The 23,260-nt window shown below is 40.9% G+C and overlaps 1 protein-coding gene across 9 annotated transcripts in view; it reads left to right on the top strand.

Moving 5' to 3' along the window:
• Positions 1-23,260, top strand: part of MTRF1 (mitochondrial translation release factor 1) — a 32,686-nt gene that overhangs the window by 4,096 nt on the left and 5,330 nt on the right. For all 9 annotated transcript variants that reach the window (XM_078370917.1, XM_078370914.1, XM_054254982.2 and 6 more), the window contains 6 exons: positions 4,026-4,117; positions 5,623-5,704; positions 5,896-6,003; positions 8,320-8,492; positions 15,202-15,319; positions 21,438-21,574. In XM_078370917.1, coding sequence (XP_078227043.1) covers positions 4,026-4,117; positions 5,623-5,704; positions 5,896-6,003; positions 8,320-8,492; positions 15,202-15,319; positions 21,438-21,574 — 710 coding nt within the window. The remainder of the gene's footprint in view (positions 1-4,025; positions 4,118-5,622; positions 5,705-5,895; positions 6,004-8,319; positions 8,493-15,201; positions 15,320-21,437; positions 21,575-23,260) is intronic.

Here is a 23,260-nt window from a genome sequence, read left to right as displayed (position 1 = left end):
GGTTACACATACAGTTCCTACCCCATCAGCGGGCTTCTATGGAGGAGTGTGAGAAACTTACTTAAGTATTGTTTGTAATGTGAGACCTGCTCTACTAGAGGAAGGCACAGGGTTTCATGGGAGCAAAGAGGAAAGCTTCCTGGAGGAGACCACGCATTAGTGGAGCCATGAAGGAAGCTTTATATTTCTTTCTTTTTTTTTTGAGACAGAGTCTGGCTCTGTCACCCAAGCTGAAGTGCAATGGTGCAATCTTGGCTCACGGCAACCTCTGCCTCCCGGGTTCAAGCAAATCTACCTCAGCTTCCCGAGTGGCTGGGACTACAGGAGCACACCACCACGCCCAGCTAACTTTTGTATTTTTAGTAGAGATGGGGTTTCATCATGGTGGCCACGCTGTTCTCGAACTCCTGACCTCAGGTGATCCACCCACCTTGGCCTCCCAAAGTGCTGGGATTACAGGCATGAGCTCCACGCCCAGCCTGGAAGCTTTATGTTTCATGTTGTAAATCTTGAATTTATTCTTTAATGTTTACTCAATTGTAATTTTAGATTACTTAGAATTTGTATATTTAATGGCTGGAAATATTTGCCAGGACAAACAGCTAACAGATTTCTTAGAACCCTAGAATTATTCAGTTCTTATTATCAAATAATAAGCCTAAGTGGCTTCATTGTTACATGAAACACCAAACAAAGCATCTCCACTCGGACAAGACCCCCATTCTCCAGAAGTTTATACACAACCAACAATGTGTTGAAAACAATCATTTCTACCTATTTTTCAAATCTAGAACCTTCGAAAATCTGAATATGTTTATACATGGGCTGCCATGCTAGGATTTCAAGGTGGAAATATCTAAATACTGTTTCTAGATTTCTTGTAGTAGTTTAATCAAAGTGATTTTTTTTCTAGAAATCTGGTAAGGTTAACTCAGTCATTAATTTACTCATTTATTCAGCCAGCATCTACTGGAGGCTTACTAAGAGCCAGGCATTGCAGGAAGCAAGGAGTAAGCCCCAAGGAACTTACCAAGCCTAAGGGTGTGAAGTGGTATCTTATTGTGGTTTTGATTTGCATTTTCCTGAAGATTAATGATGTTGAGCATCTTTTCTGGTGTTTTTTGGCCATTTGTATATCATGTTGGGGGAAATGACTGTTCAGTTCCTTTGTCGGTTTTTAAATTGAATTGTCTTTATTATTGAGCTGTAAGTGGTCTTTATATTCTAGATACAAGTCAGTAATCAGATAGATGATTTGCAAAACTTTCCCATTCTGTGGTTTTTCTTTTTACTTTATCTTTGATGCCGTCCTTTGAAGCATGATGTTTTTAAATTTTGATGATGTCCAATTTATCTTTTTTTCTCTTGTTGCCTGAGTTTTGGGAGTCATATCTAAGAAAATCGCCTAATCTAAGGTCACAAAGATTTACATCTGTGTTTTCTTAAAATAGTTACATATTTTTTATTTTTAGCCGGTGCATTTAGGTCTTTGATCTATTTGAGTTATTTTTTAATATGGCATGTTTATTTTTTATCCTTTTTTTTTTTTTTAAGGGATGGGGCCTCACCATTTTGCCCAAGTTGGACTCAAACTCCAGGGCTCAAACAATCCTCCTGCCTCAGCCTCCTGAGTAGCTGGGACTATGAGCTATGCTTTATCTTAGTTTTTTATTTTAGTATTTTTATTTTGAGAAGGAGTCTTACCCTGTTGCCCACACTGGAGTGCAATGGTGTGATCTTGGCTCACTGCAAACTCCACCTCTTGGGTTCAAGGGATTCTCCTGCCTCGGCCTCCCGAGTAGCTAGGACTACAGGCATGCTCCACCACACCCAGCCAATTTTTCTAATTTTAGTGCACATGGGGTTTCACCATGTTGGTTAGGCTGGTCTCTAACTCCTGACCTCATGATCCATCCACCTCGGCCTCCCAAAGTGCTGGGATTACAGGCTTGAGCCACCACGCCTGGCTTTAGTATTTCTTAATACTGCTATTGCCTCAACATTTTTTCTCTTATGAAAAATTTCCAAAATTTTTATACGGAAGTTGACAGAAAAGTTCAATGAACTAACCTGTGATTCAACATTTATCCAGATTTTGCTATTAACTTTTAGTTTCTAGATTTTCTCCTGTCCCCCATCTTGTTTCATTAAGCTTTAGAGATAATATGTGATGTACAGGCCAGTCACTGTTATACCTATAAGGTCCTGAATATTTAAAGCCTTACATTTTTCTACCTTCTACTGATGGTACCACAAGTCTCTTACTTTATAGGTTTAATGCCACACAAATTTGTAATTAATTAGTTTTGAGAAGATTGCTTGTCCATAGTAGGAGTATGCCCCCATGGCACACAGGCACTGCCCTGTCGCATATTGTAATCATGTATATGTGTTTGCCACCAGACCGGGCCACTTGAGGCCTGAAGCCATGTTTTTTTCTTCCTTGTCTCCCCAGCAACTAGCAGTGAGAAGCAAAATGTTAAATGTTGAAAGCTTGAGTGAAGCACAGAGTCCCACCAGACCCTAATGACTTTCATGATTAGAGAATAGGAGTCTTCTCTTTGTGATTATGATTCTTCATTTCTATTTTCTTTATAATTATTGTTAAGAGTCAGAATTTTTTACCTCAATTTGCAGCAATGGCCACTGATGAAGTTCCCAGGCCTCTAAAGCAGTGGAGTCAAAGGTCATGAGATCTACCATCCTTGGTCAATAACTAGATCATTCTTATCTTCTTTTGCTAGAGTTCCATGATTTAACTTTCTGCTTTGGAAATAATAGAAAAAGGCCCATTTTCCCCACAAAGGACAGGTTACAAAAATATATGTTTTGTCTGACACACATGATATGTATTTTATTTTGTTTTTTGAGACAGAGTCTCTGTCACCCAGGCTGGAGTGCAGTGGTGCAATATTGGCTCACTGCAACCTCAGCCTCCTGAGTAGCTGGAAATACAGGCGTGCACCACCAAACCTGTATAATTTTTATATTTTTAGTAGAGATGGGGTTTCACCACATTGGCCAGGCTGGTCTCAAACTTCTGACCTCAAGTGATCCACCTGCCTTGGCCTCCCAGAGTGCTGGGATTATAGGCATGAGTCACTGTACCTGGCCATGCTCAGTGTTTTAAAATACTGTACTAAGCTAGGCACGTGCCTGTAATCTCAGCTACTTGGGAAGCTGGAGCAGGAAGATCGCTTGAGTCCAGGAGTTTGATGCTGTAGGGCGCCATGATCACATCTGTGAATAGCTACTGCACATCAGCCTGCGCAACATAGTGAGTCCACATCTCCCTTAAAAAAAAAAAAGTGAGCAGAGTATGTACAAGAGATTTTAAGAATTCTTATTTCTGACTTCTCTTGGATAATATGGAAGTTCTAGGTGTGCTGGACCATGTCACAGTGTGCTGAGTTACAGCTGCCACCTTTAGACAAGAAGTGCTCACTCCAGTTTGCTCTAAAACTTACCTTATTTGGGTGTATATTTAATTAGCTATCCCTTTTATACCTGTTTGATTAATCAGTTTACATAATTACAGACATTCGAATAACGAGCTTTGTAAATATGGGTTTCTATATTAAGCATATTTTTGTCACTATTAATAGATTTGGGTTTATATATAATTAGCTAGTGCTTTTTTAAACCTATTTGATTAGTCACTGATTTATATAGCCATTCAAATAATGAGCTTTGTAAATGTGGGTTTCTATATTTCAGTGTATTTTTGTCGCTACTCTTAATAGATTCATTTGTTTAGATATTAAATCCTTTAAGATATTTTACCTTTTAAATAAACACAAGCTTTTGGAAGCCATGATTATACTGCTTTTCACATTAGTTTTTTGGAAATGCTTAGCAAATACTTGTTAATTGACATTCTCCAGCTATTCTAAATGTTCCTTTATATATAATCTCTTGCCTTTAAAACTGAAATAAAACTTAGTAGCCAAAGAGGAACGTGCTACCTAGGCGTTTCTCTGTAAGGATTTAAAAATGTTAACATTATTTCTGTTGCTGGCTTTTAGGCCTAAATAAACAAGATGAAAAGCAGTTACAAGAACTTGCACTGGAAGAAAGGCAAACCCTCGTTCAAAAAATCAACATGTTGTACAGTGAGGTAGGTTTTCAGAGGTAGACTAATTTCAGTACTGTTGTATAAAGGAGTACTGTTTTTGTTACACTCTGCTTTGGTGCTCAAGGTGCTTTCCAAACACTTTTAAGTGTTTTCTCTTATGATCAAGCTGGTCTTCTATAATTTACTGCAGAATTAGAATCAAGAAATTAGGATATCAAATTAAAAAACAGAGACTCCCAGGGTAAAAAAAAAAAATTCAGAGTTGAGTCTATTAACTCGTTAAGCAAGAGAATACATGTGGCTAGAGAAATTTAGTTTACCACAGAGAAGAGTCAGGGTTTTAAGTGTGAGAAGGGGATGAGTTCATGGTGACTAATTAAGGATTGGAATTTGCACTCTGGATAGAATGGAATGAATCCAAAGGTGTAGAGATAGTTGGTTAACACACATCTTTAGTTAGGTCTAGTAGGGGTGTGACGTACTGGAGCCTCTCAGGGTTCGTGATACTGTATCAGCATCGGCTGGTATCTCCTAGACATGGAAATGGAAGATTTCCCTTCAATAGTGGTCTGTTTTCCTTCTTGCTCAATGGACAGCTTGTCTACAAAGACAGTGAAGAACACACTACTGTATACCGTGCCTCCCTCTGTCATATTGCCATCCTCCTACCTTCAGCCTGTCTTGCTCTGGGAATCCAAGAGAGGGCCTTTTTGAAAAGTGAAGGGGGAAGTTAACTGGGATGTCAGTTACTTTTATTACGAACTGAACCAGTTAATCAAGGGCGGAAGCCCTTCTTCTAGGGCAGAAGATGTCTGACTCTTAGTCTGATACTATCTCCTACAGACTATGTCATTTCTAGCAGAGATGGAGTATTTCAGAAATTGGCAGTCGGGAGAGTCACGACGCATAGGTACTTTAGTTTGACTTGAAAAACCTTTTAGTACTAATGAAATTACTTCCCTTTTCTTCCTAAGAGGAAAGTTGTCTACTTTCTTTATTAGGAAGCCCCTTTTTTTTCTGGTCACAGCTGAGAAACTCAATTTGAGCCTTATCTTGGGAGTCTTCCTCATAGTCTCTAATTAGTGAGACTCTGCTGAGAAGGCACAGCATGGCATGGTGTCTGCTGTCAGTTATGACAGGAGATAATATGAAACCATTTCTCAAAGGGAAGACTTTCAAAGCCTTGCTTCATTCATTAGATGAAAGAAGCTACTGTTCAGAACTAATTATAAGAGCCAAAATCTGAAGAAAATTGAATGGAACTCCCCGGACTTTGATCTGTACTTCTGCATTCTAGAAAATTAAGATAATCTGATACAGTGCAGAAAATAGACTGACAAGTAACTCCATTGTTAACATGAATTGATCACCTTTTTAGGCCTAATTAGTTGTACTTATTATTAACATTTTTGGAATACCCACATTGGGATACTATATGATTTTGCCAATTACTGATTTTTTTCAGTGTTTTGGGGGCCTTAATTTAAATTCAAGTAATAATAGTACACTGGGGAAAATATACACACAAATGCTGATTTTTATTCCAGCTTTTCCAGAGCCTTGTGCCAAAGGAGAAATACGACAAAAATGATGTTATTTTAGAGGTGACATCTGGAAAAACTACTGGAGGTCAGTAAACTTATTATTTAAATGATCTAAAAAGTCCTTGAATTTTACATATATTTGATAATACTGACTTTAAAGTCCATTAAATGTATTTAAATTTGGAAATAGTGATTCTTTATTTCCTAAAGGACTTAGTCTTAAGGATGGGATTCAGAAATTTGTTCTGACTAAATATTTTTTCTATTTTCTTTTAGGTGACATCTGCCAACAATTTACCCGAGAAATATTTGACATGTACCAGAATTATTCGTGCTACAAACACTGGCAATTTGAACTTCTGAATTATACACCAGCAGATTATGGTAGGCATATTGAGGATTCTGTCCATAGGAAATACTAAAATTTATTTTACCTCTGCTCTTGATTAGAACCATACTGTCTCATTTTTGAAACTTTTGGTGTGTATCTACTAAACACTGTGGCATAGGCTCATGAGTCTTACTATTATAGTAGGGTTGTTAGCTGGAAGAAGAGAGTGGGAAGGAGGGAAGCATTTGCCTAGGAAGAAATATGTGAATTAGAGAAAATTCCCCTGAGGAACTTACATACCTGTCTTGCCTCAAAATCATTTTTCTCTGTTATTGAATGCAAAGGTATATTAAGGTTTTTACTTTAAATAACTTTATTATTTATAAAATAAATATAAGAAAGTATTACTAATTAAACTAAGTGGCTAATGTATTTGATTTTTATGAGAATGCAGAAAAAGTTAATCATTTGTTTTTATTTTCAAAAAACTTCTATTTGGGCTGATAAAAATTGATACAATGGCTGGGCACTTTTGCTCATGCCTGTAATCCCAGCAGTTTGGGAGGCTGAGGTGGGTGGATCACCTGAGGTCAGGAGTTCAAGACCAGCCTGGCCAACATGGCAAAACCCTGTCTCTACTAAAAATATAAAAATTAACCAGGTATGGTGGCACAAACCTGTAGTGCCAGCTACTCAGGAGGCTGAGGCAGGAAAATCACTTGAACTTGGGAGGCAAAGGTCGTAGTGTGCCAAGATCACACCCCTGCCCTCCAGCCTGGGCAGGAGTTTGACACTGTCTCAAAAAAAAAATGTATGTAACATAGACAAACAGCGCAAGTTCTTTACCTTTAAATACTCAGGCATGTTGATTCAAAACGTGATAATAATTCTTTCATTTGTCCCTTTCTTTAATCCACCTGAAAGTTTTCCTCTGCTTGGTTACACAGTGATACATCATAGTAGACAGAGGAGTCATCAGTAATCAACCCCAAACTATCAAAGTGGGGAGAGAGGAATAATGTCAGTTGAGCAGTAGAGGGAAACGAGAACCAGCATACCGCATAAGGAAGTTGTACTTGGTACAGATTTCAGATACAACCCATGATCAGGAAAGGCGATTATCAGTGAGAGCAGAGGGAAGAAACAACCTGAGCAGCAGCATGGTGGTGGGAGAGGTCTTGGTGTGTGGGTAAAGCAGTGGGGAGGCCAGTTTACCCATAGCTGGTCAGGGAAGTAATCTCTGAAGTAGGTTTCAATGGGTAGATTTTGGAAAGCTTTGATTGATGGGCAATAGGAAGCTGTTGAACATTGTGTTGATAAGAATATGATTTAATAAAATACATATTTTAAGGAGATTATTTACAACAGTGTGGTAGATGGATGGAAAAGGCAAGATTTGGTGCAGACTGCAAAGCGGTTATTAGATTAATCCAGATATGACTCAGAGTTAGAATTCGGACGAGGATTCCGTGTCAGAGACCTTCACAGGATGGAACAGGCGTAATTTGCTAAGTAAGTGGACGTGCGGGGGCTGTTGCTTATCCAGTGTGTCTTGTGTGCACAACTTCACACCCTTGTGAGATAGGTATTACTAACTCATTCTACAGATGAGGGTCTGGGCTCAGAGAGTAAGTAAGGAATCCAAGACCACACAATAAGTAATGGCAATCGTGGGATTAAATTTTAGTCTGTCTGATCCAGCTGTACTACATCCCATTAGTCTATTCTGACACAGAGGAGATGAGCCACAGGGATGCCAATCTTTCTAGCGGAGAAGACTGATACTCATTCATGCCATTCAATAGAATTGAAGTTGGGAGGCAGAGGCCATTTGGGAAGAATAATGAGGAATGGTTTTTGAATGATTAAGTTTGAGGTTATAGTGAGCATCCACTTAGAAATATTCAGTAAATAAGCCGGGGGCAATGGCTCGTGCCTGTAATCCCAGCACTTTGGAAAACCAAGGCAGGTGGATCACCTGAGGTCAGGAGTTTGTGACCAGGCTGGCCAACATGGTGAAACCCTGTCTCTACTAAAAATACAAAAATTACCTGGGCATGGGGGCGCACACCTGTAATCCCAGCCAAATAATATTTTGGTATGTTTCCTATTGTTGCCTCACTGGCTCCTATAACTGATCAGTGAAATGTGAATACGTTTCCTTTTAGATTTTAGTACATTTACGTTGGGAAACTGTAGTTTTGTGCACACTTTATGTTTTGTTTTCGTCTTCAGAGGTCCTCGTTCTCCCACGCTTTTATGTTCTCCAGGCTCTGTGCTCATAGTCAGGCCTTAGATTAAGGTCATTTGGGATCCTGATCTGTTCCAAAGGAGAATTCATTGATATTTCTGGGTTGTTGTCCCCCTAGGTGGACTACATCATGCAGCTGCCCGGATTTCTGGTGACAGTGTCTATAAGCATTTGAAGTATGAGGGTGGGATTCACCGAGTTCAGCGCATCCCTGAAGTGGGCCTGTCCTCAAGGATGCAGCGCATTCACACAGGAACAATGTCGGTTATTATCCTTCCTCAACCAGACGAGGTAACCTCAGCAGGAGGCATGGGAAACTCACTCCACATCAACGGGTATTGTGCTGGGAAGTTTCAGCTTCCAGGAAAATCTGTGTTTTTTGTTTGTTTGTTTGTTTGTTTGTTTGTTTGTTTGTTTGAGATGGAATCTTACTCTGTTGCCCAGGCTGGAGTATAGTGGCACGATCTCGGTTCACTGCAACCTCCACCTCCCTGGTTCAAGCAATTCTCCTGCCTCAGCATCCTGAGTAGCTGGGATTATAGGTGCACACCACAATGCCTGGCTAATTGTTTTTGTAGTTTTAGTGGAGACAGAGTATCACCACGTTGCCCAGACTGGTCTCGAACTCCTGACCTCAGGCAATCCGCCCACCTCAGCCTCTCAAAGTGCTGAGATTATAGGTGTGAGCCATCGAATCTGGCTGAAAATCTGCTCTTTTCATGGCTGGATTGGAGTTTATAGTCTCTAATGGGAAATCTGTAACTCTCCCCCAGGCAAAGTTGCCCCTCTTATTCTGACCAAGCTGTTTTGTTTGCTTTTAAATATAAGTCACTTATTTTCAAAAAGTGCTCATTTAATGTTGTTGCTTATGTTTTATCTTAAGAAAAAAAATGAATTCCACAGATAATATTTCAAGGTCAATGGTGTAATATCAGTATGAGGGCCGTAAATCTTTTTAGTTGAATGCAGCCATCTGCTCTATATTTTTCTTTTCCCTTTTTTTTAAAAACATACAGAAAATTGAAAGGATATCACAATGAAAATTTTATAAGCTTCACCTGAGGTTGGTTGTTTACATTTTCTCACATTTGCTTGATTCCTACATATATGTGTGTATGCATTTCTTTAATGAACTGTATGTAAATGATACAGCAGATACCAGGAGACTTTACCTTCCAGATCTTTCACATACATCTCCCAGGGCACTCTCCGACATAAGCTCATTACCATTACCTATGAAAACTAACCATAATTGTGTAATATTATCTAATCTCTAGTACATTTAACAGTTCTCTAATCAGCCCGAAAGTATTTTTACAGCTTTTATTTATCTATTTTGGAGGCAGGGTCTTGCTGTGTTACTCAGGCTGAACTCCTGGGCTCAAGGTGATCCTCCTGCCTTAACGTCCTGAGTAGCTGCAGGCATGCCACTCACTGTACCTGGGTATTGTGATTTTATTTTAACCAGGATCCTGTCAAGTTTCACACATTGCAATTAGTTGCTATATTTCTTTAAGTTTGGAACAGTCTCCTAACTTTTTTTTTAAATAACATTGACTTTTTGAAAAGTCTAGACCATTGGTCTTGAAGAATGTCCCACATTTTGGATTCCTCTGGTTGTTCATGGTACTTTTTAACTTGCTCCTTTGTCCTCTGTATGTTGAAAGTTGTATCTACATGTTCCATTCCATGCAGGTTATACATTTTGAGAGAGAATATCTTATAGGTGCAGTTATAGTCATGTTGCATCTTATCAGGAGGCATTAATGCTAGATTGTCCGACTTTTTTTTTTGAGACGGAGTTTCGCTCTTGTTACCCAGGCTGGAGTGCAATGGCGCAATCTCGGCTCACCGCAACCTCCGCCTCCTGGGTTCAGGCAATTCTCCTGCCTCAGCCTCCTGAGTAGCTGGGATTACAGGCACGCACCACCATGCCCAGCTAATTTTTTATATTTTTTTTAGTAGAGACGGGGTTTCACCATGTTGACCAGGATGGTCTCGATCTCTTAACGTCATGATCCACCCGCCTCGGCCTCCCAAAGTGCTGGGATTACAGGCTTGAGCCACCGCACCTGGCCGATTGTCCCACTTTCAGTGTGCCTTAGTTTTAGTAGTTACTGAAGATGATGACCACAGAAATATTTCCATTGTAAAAGTGTATTTCTCCCTTTGTAATTGCTAAGTAATTTCTGGGTACATGGATCCTGTTCCCAATCACCTTTCATCCACGGTTTTAACACCCATTGGTGATCCTTCCTGAATCAGTTCTTCACTTTGGGGTTGCAAGATGGTGGTTTTCTAATTCTTTCATTCCTTCTACATTTACAAACTGGCATTCTTCTGTGAAGGACGTTCCTCCCTCCTACCCTCTCACCTCCTAGCCCACACTCTCTTGCATTCTTTCTCTAGGATATGATTCCATTGTACTTATATCAAGTTTCAGCTGTTAACCTCATTATAGATTCATGGATTCACATTTTAATTCATTTATTTATAGTTCCTAGTCTTCTTTATGTTCAAATAGTCCCAGATTTGGTCCATAGTAGCCTTTCTAGGGCACCCCTTTTGTTCTTTTGAAATGATAGCATCATTCTGTGAGTGCATCTGTGCTTTCTGATGTAGTTAGATTCCCAGGCCCATTTTGTACTATCCTGCCTCAGACCTAGAATCAGCCTGGTTCATTTTAGAGGAGTGTATATCCAGAAATCAAGATCTAGATAGTAGGTATGTTTATTACTGTTAGTGCCATTACTTCTAGGCTCTTTGAGAGGATATAGCCAGGAAATACATGCTTTGAAATCATAGCTTCATATTGTTACTACCAATTCAAATTTAACTTTTCGGAAATTTTTTTCACCTCTCAACTTACTACATTTTATATTTACATCTCTCCAATATAAAAAATCTTATTTTCTAATCCCTTTAATATGTTTACTTGGTTTATTATATACTATATATAAAATAGTTCCAAAACTATAATATCAAATTACTAATAGTAAACTACTGAGTAATGTTTATGATTTTTGTCTTTAGAATGTACTCTACCAAGAATGCATAGTCAGGCTGGGTGCAGTAGCTCATGCCTGTAATCCTAGCACTTTGGGATGCTGAAGCAGACAGGATCATTTGAGGTCAGGAGTTCGAGACCAGCCTGGCCAACACAGTAAAACCCTGTCTCTACTAAAAATACAAAAAAATTAGCCAAGGGTGGTGCTGCACGCCTGTAGTTCCCCCTGCTCGGGAGGCTGAGGCAGGAGAATTGCTTGAGCCCGGGAGGCAGAGGTTGCAATGAGCCAAGATCACACCATCGCGCTCCAGCCTGGGTGACAGAGTAGATTCTGTTTCAAAAAAAAAGAATGCATAGTCAGAGCACTATGCTCAAAGACCATCTGAAATCATCTTTTTCTGTGTAGTTATGTTATCATTATGATAACTGTTTTGGTTCATTTATTTCTGTTTTTATCTCATTTTAGGATTTGATTTTTCTTTTCTCTCCCTTTTTTTTTTTTTTGAGATGAAGTTGTGCTCTGTTGCCCAGGCTGGAGTGCAATGGTGCCATCTCGGCTAACTGCAGCCTCCACCTCCTGGGTTCAAGTGATTCTCCTGCCTCAGCCTCCTGAGTAGCTGGGATTGCAGGTGTGTGCCACCATGCCCAGCTTATTTTTGAATTTTTAGTAGAGATCGGGTTTCACCATGTTTCACCATGTCACTGGCCCATACCTGTAATCCCAGCATTTTGGGAGGCTGAGGCAGGCAGATCACTTGAGCTCAGGAGTTCAAGACTGGCCTAAGCAACATGGCAAAACCTCCTCTCTACAAAAAATAGAAAAATTAGCTGGGTGTTGTGGCACACAGCTATAGTCTCAGCTACTCGAAAGGCTGAGGTGGGAATATTGCTTGAGCCTAGGAGGCAGAGATTGCAGTGAGCTGAGATCAGGCCACTGCACTCTAGCCTGGGTGACAGAGTAAGATTCCATTTCAAAAAAAAAGGGAAACAAAAAGAGGGTAAATGGGAGGAGTGGGATAGAATAACTAAGGATGGAGAAGATAACCCTGTGGTTTTGACTTTTGAGCCATGTGAATGTTCATATATGAAAATAAAATGAAGTAAAAGAGAAAAGAAAGGCTGAGCATGGTGGCTCATGCCGATAATCCCAGCAATTTGGTAGGCTAGGTGGGTGGATCATGAGGTCAGGAGTTCAAGACCAGCCTGACCAACATGGTGAAACCCTGTCTCTACTACAGATACAAAAAATTATCTGGGCATGGCGGCAGATGCCTGTAATTCCAGCTACTCAGGAGGCTGAGGCAAGAGAATCACTTAAACCCAGGAGGTAGAGGTTGTAGTGAGCCAACATTGCATCATTGCACTCCAGCCTGGGTGACAGAGTGAGACTCCACCTCGAAAAACAAAATAAAATAAAATACTTCATCTGCCGTAAGCCACATCTGTACCCAGAGTTCCCCAAAAGTCATTAGATCATTTCTGTAACGTTTGGGAGAATATCAAGTATGATATCCACACACTGTCTATGTAACTACTTAATATACTGTAGCTACATAAAATGGTACGTTACTCTTACCTCTTCAGTATTTATTTAAGTCTTAAGGTAGCCAACTCTCACATATTTTAACAAAAGCCATATAATCTTTTTCTTCACTATGTAGCAGTCATTTGAGGGGAAACATACAAAAAAACAGTCAACTAAACAGTATGTTAGATTCCAGCCTTGACCCTGTTACTACTTTTCTAAGAGAAAAGTCACACCTGCTTTCTGCCATTCATACTAAGAAATGATGAATGTGGGGTAAAATGTTAGCTCTCCCCTTAAAAATAGCATATCTGTTGTAGGCAGGGCACAGGGGCCCATGCCTGTACTCCCTGTACTTTGGGAGGCCGAGGTAGGCAGATCACTTGAGGTCAGGAGTTCCAGACCAGCCTGGCTAACAAAGTGAAACCCCATCTTTACTAAAAATACAAAAATTAGCTGGGCGTGATGGCGTAGGCCTGTAATCCAGGCTACTTGGGAGGCTGAGGCAGGAGAATTGCTTAAACATGGGAGGCAGAGGTTACGGTGAATTCTGAGATCACGCCATTGCATTCCAGCCTGGGCAACAAAGCAAGACTCTGTCTCAAAAAAAAAAAAAAAACGGCATATTTGTTAACTGTTTGTGTGTGTGTGTGTGTGTGTGTGTGTGCGTGTGTGTGTGTGTGTAATATATGTAAGTTTCCACAGGCTGCTGTAACAAATTACCACAAACTTAGTGGATTTATATAGCAGTAACTTATTCTTTCACTGTTCTAGCAGCCAGAAGTCTAAAATCAAGGTGTCAGCAGGGCTGGGCCCCTCTGAGGGCTGTGGGGAGAACCTCCCCTGCATCCTCTCACTGTGGGGAGACCCTCCCCCGCATCCTCTCGCTGTGGGGAGAACCTCCCCCGCATCCTCTCACTGTGGGGAGACCCTCCCCCGCATCCTCCCGCTGTGGGGAGAACCTCCCTGCATCTTCCCGCTTCTGGCTGCTCCAGGTATTGATCAGCTTGAAACTAAACCACTCTCCAAACTCACAATGTCGTCTTCTTTACTGTCTCCTCTAGTTACTTTTTATAAGAACGCTTGTCATTGGATTTAGGGCCTATTCTGATAATCCAGGACAATCCCATCCTAATTACATCTGCAAAGACCCTTTTTCCAAATAAGGTTCCATGAGTTAGAACAGGAATGTATCTTTTTGGGAGCCACCTTTCAATCCACTAATAAACATACACATCCATGAATAAAGTTGATTTTCACTATTCCTAATAGTTATGTTCTGTAAAGTTACAGCAAACACTGATTTATAGATAGTGAACCACTTGGGAGTAATGGTTCAGTACTTGCTAAATCAGAATTAGGAATAGCTGGGTGTGGTTGCACACACCTGCCGTCCCAGCTACTCAGGAGGTTGAGGCAGGAAAACTGCTTAAGCCCGGGGGTTCAAGGTGGCAGTGAGCTATGACTGTACCATTGCACTCCAGCTTGGGCAACACAGTGACACCCTGTCTCCAAAAAAAAAAAAAAAAATTAGCTAAGTCCATGCATACATGGACATACACATAAACACATACTGAACTCATTATCATAATCTTAAATTCTAAAAATAACCCATCCTGGTAGATTCTCTCTACTTTACAAAAGAGAAAACGAGGCTCATGAGTGTCACGTGACTTGCCTGATGCAGCTCCACTAACAGGTGCTAGAGTTCAGATTCAAACCCAGTCCAACTGGCCCCAGAGCCAGAGCACTGCTCTCCTGTGCCCCCTACACCTCCGTTCTCTGGTCGTCTCTGTAGCAGAGCTGCAGTAAGAAGGCAGGTGTTACCTTGTCCTACTTCAGCTGGTAGTACGCAAGTGTGAAGCAGTTCACATTTTTCACTGCTCTCTGCATGTCTGCGAATGACTGGATGTGCCTCGGGTATTGAATTGAGAATACAAATAAATTGTAGTGAGTAGGTAAATTTGCAAATAGACATTCTGACAATAGTGCGAATCAATAATATATATGTGTGTATTTTATATATTTTTGGGTTTTTTTTTAACATTTACTTTGGGGTGATGAATGATGAAACTTTTGAAAGATTGCATACTCGGTGATCTCATAACATCCTAAATCAGTGCTTAAAAATGGCATCCCAGGGCCAGGCGGGGTGGCTGCTATCTGTAATCTCAGCGTTCAGGAAATCCAAGGTGGGAGGATCGCTTGAGGCCCGGAGTTTGAGGTTACAGTGAGCTATGATTGTGCTACTACACTCCAGCCCAGGCAACAGAGGGAGACCCTGTCTCAAACAATAGCATCCTATTGGAATGGGGAGTTTATTGCCCTTTATTTGGTATAAGTTGCTTCTCTTAGGCTAATAGCTATGACTTATCTTAAAAGGGTACAGTTTATTCGAAAAATCTCGGAATCAGTTTTGTACTAAGGAATTCCCGGAGTGTAGAATAATGCCATGCCTTCTATTCTAGGTAGATGTGAAATTGGACCCCAAGGATTTGCGAATAGATACGTTTCGAGCCAGAGGAGCAGGAGGGCAGCATGTTAATACAACCGATAGTGCCGTCAGACTTGTCCATATCCCCACAGGTGAGCAAGTCCCTTGGCTTTGTACTTTTAACCATTTTTCCCATCTTACTCAGAGTTTGGAAGGAAATCGTCCTATGTGAGTATCTGGTTCCCTGCACAGCTCTTTAAAAATGTCACTGGGATTGTGGATCGGGATGTCTGTTGTGTTCATATTCCCCTTCGGTTTGGAAAGATTTCCTTTCTGACAAGATGCAGACAGTGAGCAGACCTATTCAGGGAAGCTCCCAGGTATGCGGGCGGGAGTGAGCAACCAGAGGTGCCTCTGCCTAAATACAAATGAAACACAGAAGTAGCCTTGGGTGGGCCAATGCCGTGGATCTTCTGTCACCTGTAGCTTGATGGCTAACTCCATTAGGCTTTGCTGCACTAATGCTTTTATTTTGAATACTGGTAATCCTGGCAAACTCAGGTGGTTTTGTGGTTTGTAATGTGATTTTAAATATTCCTACCGTTTTTCAGATTAAAAACCTTTTTAACTTCTTAATTTTTCTTTTTAAAATTAATTTTTACATTTAATGTATATTATTTTAAAAGTCTAATGGCAAAATCCAATAACAAAAAAACTAGCGGTCCTCTGGACTCATTCCCACCTTCCCACTTCCTCTACCCTCAGTTCCCACTTCCTAGAGATAACCACTTTAAATCCTTATAGCTCACGTCTCCAGCTACAAAAAACAAACCTCTTTTAGTTATTTCTTCTGGTAATTACATCAGTATTTCTAAATAATAGGCAAACAGTGCTCTTCTAACCAAGTATAAAGATTACATACTTACGTCTTAATGTGGTAGATGAGAATGTTACCCCTTTTATATCCCCTTTCCTCTTTCAAATATTTATCTTTTGGCAAAATTAATCTTCACTCTTTTCATATAATGAACAGATAGTGTTTGATGCTGAGCCCGTTAGTATACAGTCCTGTGATTTCATTTCCTAGAGTTAATAATGACCTCATTGATTTTCCATTTGCTTACTTTTCTTTGACTCTGAGTCTGCCTACATCTTCCAAAGGCTGTGTGAAATGAAGTCACTGCAGTGCTCTCTGGAGACTCTCTGACAGAGCATGCTATCTTCTTGCTCCAGTGTGGACCAGCTGCTCCCCCGGGCACTGCACAGGGGTTGTCCTGGTCACCAGCAGTTGGGACGTTCCCTTCATCTCTGTTCTGTGTTGGATCCTCCCATTTCTTGGGTTCCATATCATCTTTTCTCTTTGTTACTCTATCTTTTTTTTTTTTGAGACGGAGTTTCACTCTTGTTACCCAGGCTGGAGTGCAATGGCGTGATCTCGGCTCACCGCAACCTCCGCCTCCTGGGTTCAGGCAATTCTCCTGCCTCAGCCTCCTGAGTAGCTGGGATTACATACTCTGTCATTCTAACAAAGCTCATCTTTAAGTGGCTTCCTGAGAAAAGATTTGTGACAGGTAAATATTACAAGGCTTTGGAGATCTGAAAATAGCTTTTCCCTCCCAGCAACTACTTCAAGGAAAAAATAGCTTTACTCTAACTTCACACTTCATTGATCACTTGCTGGAGACCATTTCCCCTTAGAACAGTGAAAATCTTTTTCATTCCTTATATTTGTTGCTTTCAGTTTAGAGACTCATGCCTTTCAGCTCTGAAATACTTTCTTAATAATTTCTTACATAGGGCCGGGCGCGATGGCTCATGCCTGTAATCCCAGTACTTTGGGAGGCCAAGGCAGGTGGATCACGAGGTCAAGAGATCGAGACCGTCCTGGTCAACATGGTGAAACCCCGTCTCTACTAAAAATACAAAAAATTAGCTGGGCATGGTGGTGCGTGCCTGTAGTCCCAGCTGCTTGGGAGGCTGAGGCAGGAGAATTGCCTGAACCCAGGAGGCGGAGGTTGCGGTGAGCCGAGATCGCGCCATTGCACTCCAGCCTGGGTAACAAGAGTGAAACTTCGTCTCAAAAATAATAATAGTAGTAGTAATAATAATAATTTCTTACATAATATTTTCTTTATTCTTCCTTGGATTTCTATTAGTTAGATATTGGACCTCTTGAATTTATCCTTTTTTTCTCATAGTGTCTGTCACTTTGTTTTTTAGTTCTTTTTCCTACCCTTTTTCTGATTTAAGAGAAATTATATTTTTTAACTTTTGAGTGCTCTTTCGTGTTCTCAAAATTTTTTTCGTAGCATTTTTTCTTATTTTTGATACTGATTTCTCTTTTTTATTGCTCAAGGATATTAATATTCATTTCCCTGAAGTACTCTTCTGCTTTCTGCAGTCTCTGTTTCCTCTGAGTTTATTTTGTTTCATTCTTACTTTTCTTTTTTTTCTTTTTGAGGCAAGATCTCGGTCTGTTGCCCAGGCTGGAGTACGGTGATGTGATCACAGCTCGCTGCAGCTGTGACTTTCCCAGGCTCAGGTGATCTCCCACCTCAGCACGCCTTCCCGCCCCTCTTCCTGGTAACTGGAACTGTAGACGCTTGCCACTGCGCCTAGCTAATTTTTGGAGTTTTTTCTTGGTAGACACCAAGTTTCTCTACATTGCCCAAGCTGGTCTCCAGTTCCTGGGCTCAAGTGATCTGCCTGCCTCAGCATCTCAAATGTTGGGATTATAGACATGAGCCACTGCACTCAGCCAGTCTTACTTTCATGCTAGAAATGTCTAGGAATTCTTGGCTGTCTATACATATTTAAGAGTCAGGTTCTAAAAGCTTGGAGTGCACTTACCCACATACCCACTGGCGAGTTCCACTGTAGGGTGGTTGGAGGATTAATCAGCTTTTTATTAGGATCCCCCAGGTGTCTGTGTCTGTAGATCTTTTCTCTTGTGAGTTTGTTTTCTCCTGAGAAGGGTCTTCCAGGATACAGCTGAGAGTAAGGTCAAGATCTCACCATTCAATAGTAGCCTTTTACTTAATCCTCTTGTCTTCAGGCCCATGCTCCACACTTGTCCTCCCTTGTACCTAGTCCCAAGTCTAGAACTTTCCTGATTTAATTATTCAGGAATATACCTCCTGCCTTCTGCAGATTGAGGGAAGAGACTTGAGGATCTATTTGTTATTACAGACTTTCTGTATTTAGCCCCAGCTTCTCAAGCCTGACTTCTGAAATACCCGGTGTCTCTATTTCTGAGCCTTTCTGGCACTTAGCAGGGCAAATTAGCCAGTGTCTGGTCAGCATCTCCCTCTACAGGGAGTTAAGTCTCATCTTCCTTCCATCTGCTAAGTCATTTTCTATTCTTCCATCCACTTTCTGTCTTTATAGGCCATGTCTGGGCATAGATACGTGACCTAGTTTTATTTCAGATGGAGTTTGTGTTTCTGTCCCTTGCTCTTATTGTAGTATGTTAAAAAGGTGGGGGCAGGCACAGTGGCTCACACCTGTAATCCTAGCACTTTGGGAGGCCAAGGCGGGTGGATCCCCTGAGGTTAGGACTTTGAGATTCGCCTGGCCAAAATGGTGAAACCCACCTCTACTAAAAATACAAAAAAATTAGCCAGGTGTTGTGGTGCGTGCCTGTAGTCCCATCTACTTAGGAGGCTGAGGTAGGAGCATCGCTTGAACCCAGGAGGCGGAGGTTGCAATGAGCTGAGTCTGTGCCATTGCACTCCAGCCTGGGCAAAAAGAGCGAAACTCCTTCTCAAAAAAAAAAAGGGAAACCATCTTGAAATCAGACATCATTTTTAAATTTTAAATTCATTTTCAGCTTATTATGATTGCTTGTGTTGTGTGTTATACGAAAAGCTAAAACAACCTAAATATCCAACAAGAAGATAATTTCATATTTTCTCTTAAATTTTCTTTATTGATTTTTATTCCATAGGAAACTGTAAAAAAAAAAAAAGAATATATGCATGAGCAAAACAAAATAAAACATCCATAATAATAACCCAGAACCATTGTTGGCATATATCTTTGGTATACACATCCTTTCAAATTCTTTTCTATACATATAAAAATATGCCATTTTTTCCCCCAAAATTAGGGGGAAAAAATGCTTTCTTTTTTCTTAGATGGAGTCTGGCTCTGTCACCCAGGCTGGCGCGCAGTGGTGCAACCTTGGTTCACTGCAACCTCTGCCTTCCATGTTCAGGCAATTCTGGATCAGCCTCACAAGCAGCTGGGACTACAGGCATGCGCCACCACACCCAGCTAATTTTTGTCTTTTTAGTGGAGACTGGGTTTTACCGTGTTGGCCAGGCTGGTCTCAAACTTCTGACCTTAAGTGATACACCCACCTCAGCCTCCCATAGTGCGGGGATTATAGGCATGAGCCACCATGTCCAACCTGAGGTTACGCTTTTTGTAACTTGCCATAATTTACTTCAGTAATCCATAAATTGTTGGATACTTAATGTGTTTCACCTACACCCTGTACTGTTGGATATCATTCTATATTATACGCAGTCCAGAACATTAATACTTAGCTGAAGGTGAATTAAAAATTAAAATGAGTAAAAAATGGGGTAAAAGGCAATCAAAGTTCTGACAAAATAAACCAGAATACTTTAAAACATATTAAAGGGTTGTAAAACCATAAATTGTAGCCATAAATTGCTGACTTTACAAAAAGTGACTTACAGAGAGTAGAACTGTGCTTATTAGAGGCTGGGAAGGGCAAGGGGGAGGGGAGAATAGAGACAGGTTGGGTAAAGGATACAGAATTACAGCTGGATAGGAAGAATTCCTTCTGCTGTTCTGCAGCACTATAGCACCAATATGGTTAATTGTAGGGAGTCCGTGAGCCCCACACATTGCGTGCCAGAACATAGGGATCCATGAGCCCCATGCTGGGCACCAGAATGTAGGGAGCCAGCCCTACATCGCCCATGGGTTTGTAGGCAACAAAGGAATGAGAAAAAGACAGATTAAGAGAGGCAGTGGGACCAGGGGGCCATCACTTATCACTGAGGCAGTGAAGGCCCTGAGCTCTGACCATCCATGCTACTTACTGATTACTGACAACAGGTCAGCTGACAAGAGGAATGTGGAGGAAAGTTCATGAAAGCCCAGCCGTCTTAAAATGGAAATGCTCATATTGCTTTGGGTAGTACAAAAAGGATACGAGATTCAAGGAAACTCCAGACAAATACCTGGAAGATGGGGGCCAGTCAGTGCCCCAGCCCAGCTAGATGGCTGCGGTACAGCAGTCAAGGAGTGAGTTCAAACTAGTAGAGGTGAAACCTCCGTGCCCTGCTGAAATTATTAGCAGGTAGAAACTGTAGCTTATTTAGACAGGGAGAAAACATAGTTCAGAGAATAGAATGTTATAGAAATTCTTTAAATTTCCAGCAAAATATTTACCACTGTATTGGTGCAGATTGGCTATATTAATGGGGCTTTTGGTTTTTAGTTTTTGTGATGCAGAAAGAAAATCCCTTTCTCCTCTAATTTATTGAGAAGCGGGATTAGACATGGACCTTCTGAGCAATAGCTGCAAAGTTAAGAACAACACAGCCTCAAGAAGTGATCGATTTAGAGCCGGATTTGGGCCAGGAACTGGACTACACAGTGGGCCAAACCCACCCAAATGCAGAAGCTGGTCAGCCAAATCTTGTGTGTGGTTAGATGTATTGATTAGCTGGACCCCTGCTTACTCAGACTATGCAGAGCAACTTAGAAGTTTAGAACTCAGACAACTCAGAAACATTCCCTGTAAACTCTTCTTTTTAAAAGCTCTGAGTAGCATCCTTCCATTGGCTTCTTTCTATAAGGGTATTTTTAAAACCTCAGCTCTGTGTGTATTTGTGATTGAAGGGGGAAAAGGCGAGTTCTTCTTGAACTGGACAGAGAATGGAGCAGTGCAGCACAGGGAGGAGCAGCAACTTGCTGTTTGTTGAGCTGCAGAAATCCCTGGCTGAGCTAGAAGGAAGAGGCCAGGCTCCGGGACTGAAAGACAGTTAACCATCTGCAGATGCTGCTTTCTGGGTGCTCATATGGAGCATCTCATTACACATCAAAATCCAAAGAGCCAACTGCAGCTATAATCATTACCCAGCTAGTTTCTGAAGTGTGCTAAACCTAAAATGTTTTTCTCTTTGGCGATCTCTTCCTGATTAACCTGTTACATTTAAACTGTTCCTTAGTTCTATCTTAGTTTGGTCTGTGGAACCTACAGTTTACCTTCTGATACCTGTTGTTTTTCAGGACTGGTAGTAGAATGCCAACAAGAAAGATCACAGATAAGAAATAAAGAAATAGCTTTGAGCGTGCTGAGAGCTAGACTCTACCAGCAGATTATCGAGAAAAACAAGTGCCAGCAACACAGCACTAGAAAACTGCAGGTAAGATGGACTTGGGATAATAATTTAATGACTTTTTTCAAAAAGTCATTTTCTTTAGAGAATGTAGCATTTGTTCTTGCTTCAATGGGAAGGTTTTGGAGCATAGAGAAGCGTGCTCCTTCACGAATAAGCAGTAACTCAGTGCACATGGACTGATGGATAATGACTAAACCTGGGCATACCAGTTTGCAAATTAGTAAATTAAGATGTTGAAAAATTATTTCCTAGTTGTTTCCCTCTTAATGTTTGTATCATTACTGTCTTAAGAGGAAAATGCTTTAAAAGACAAAATAATTCTTTGAGAGTTAAGAACACTTTAAATTTTTGAAAATTAAAACCCATGCTTGTATTATAACTATGTGAGATAAATACAAATGACACTGCAAACAACCGGGAGCAGCGGCTGCAGCTGAAGGGGACAGCGGACAAGGGTAGAAAGGACATTTAGGTTTCTTTATGTATCATTTGGTACTTTCTGAATTTTATACGATATACATGGTATAGTGTTACTTATTCAAATAGATAGATGAATTCTAAGCAAAATTAATAAATGTCATTATTTTAAGTAAACAAAATATATAATTTACTTTTTTGTTTTTTTGAAACTGAGTCTCACTCTGTCACCAGGCTGGAGTACAGTGGCACTTTCCCTGCTCACTGCAACCTCCGCCTCCCAAGTTCAAGCGATTTTCCTGCCTCAGCCTCCCGAGTAGCTGGGACTACAGACGTGACCCATCACGCCCAGCTAATTTTTGTATTTTCAGTAGAGACAAGGTTTCACCATGTTGGCCAGGATGGTCTTGATCTCTTGACCTCGTGATCTGCCCACCTCTGCCTCCCAAAGTGCTGGGATTACAGGCATGAGCCACTGCTCCTAGACAAATTCTTTTTTTTTTTTTTAAGATGGAGTCTCATTCGGTCACTCAGGCTGTAGTGCAGTGGCATGATCTTGGCTCACTGCAGCCTCTGCCTCCCAGGGTCAAGCAATTCTTGTGCCTCAGCCTCACAAGTAGCTGGGACTACAGGCACTTGTCACCATACCAGGCTAATTTTTTGTGTTTTTGGTAGAGACGAGGTTTTACCATGTTGCCCAAGACAGGTGTCAAACTCCTGAGCTCAAGCCATCTGCCCACCTCAGGCTGGGATTGCAGGCATGAGCCACTGCACCCGGCCTATAATTTAAATTCTAAAAGAAGTAAAGTTTGTCACTGAGAGAGATTGGGAAAAAAAGTAGAACTCAGAAATAACTGATTTTTTGTTATTTGCCCATAGGTCTGCTACAGTAATTTTTTTTTTTTTGTCACCCAGGCTGGTGCTACCTCCTGGGTTCAAGCGATTCTTGTGCCTCAGCCTCCCGAGTAGCTGGGATTACAGGTGTGTGCCATCACACCTGGCTATGCTACAATAATTTAAATTTGGAAGGTTCTGTGGCCTTTTAGGATAATGAATTGTCTAAACCTAAGCATGACTTACGCTTTTCATCTAGACGTGTCCAGCTTTTTCACACTTTTGTGTTTCCAGCTCTCTTTACCTCCATGCTAACTTGCAGGTGGTAAAAGTGACAGGATACATAATAGTGACACTACTGGTGGTAATCCCAGGTTAGAGCATCATCGGTGCATTCACTTGCAGAGGGGAATGCTCATTTACAAACCACAGCTTATTTTTGTCTTTAACAAGCAAACA

The sequence above is a fragment of the Callithrix jacchus genome, chromosome 5, assembly GCF_049354715.1.
Source record: "Callithrix jacchus isolate 240 chromosome 5, calJac240_pri, whole genome shotgun sequence".
Classification (NCBI taxonomy): domain Eukaryota; kingdom Metazoa; phylum Chordata; class Mammalia; order Primates; family Cebidae; genus Callithrix; species Callithrix jacchus.
Note: the sequence above shows the minus strand (reverse complement) of the source record. Positions and strands in the feature narration are given on the sequence as shown.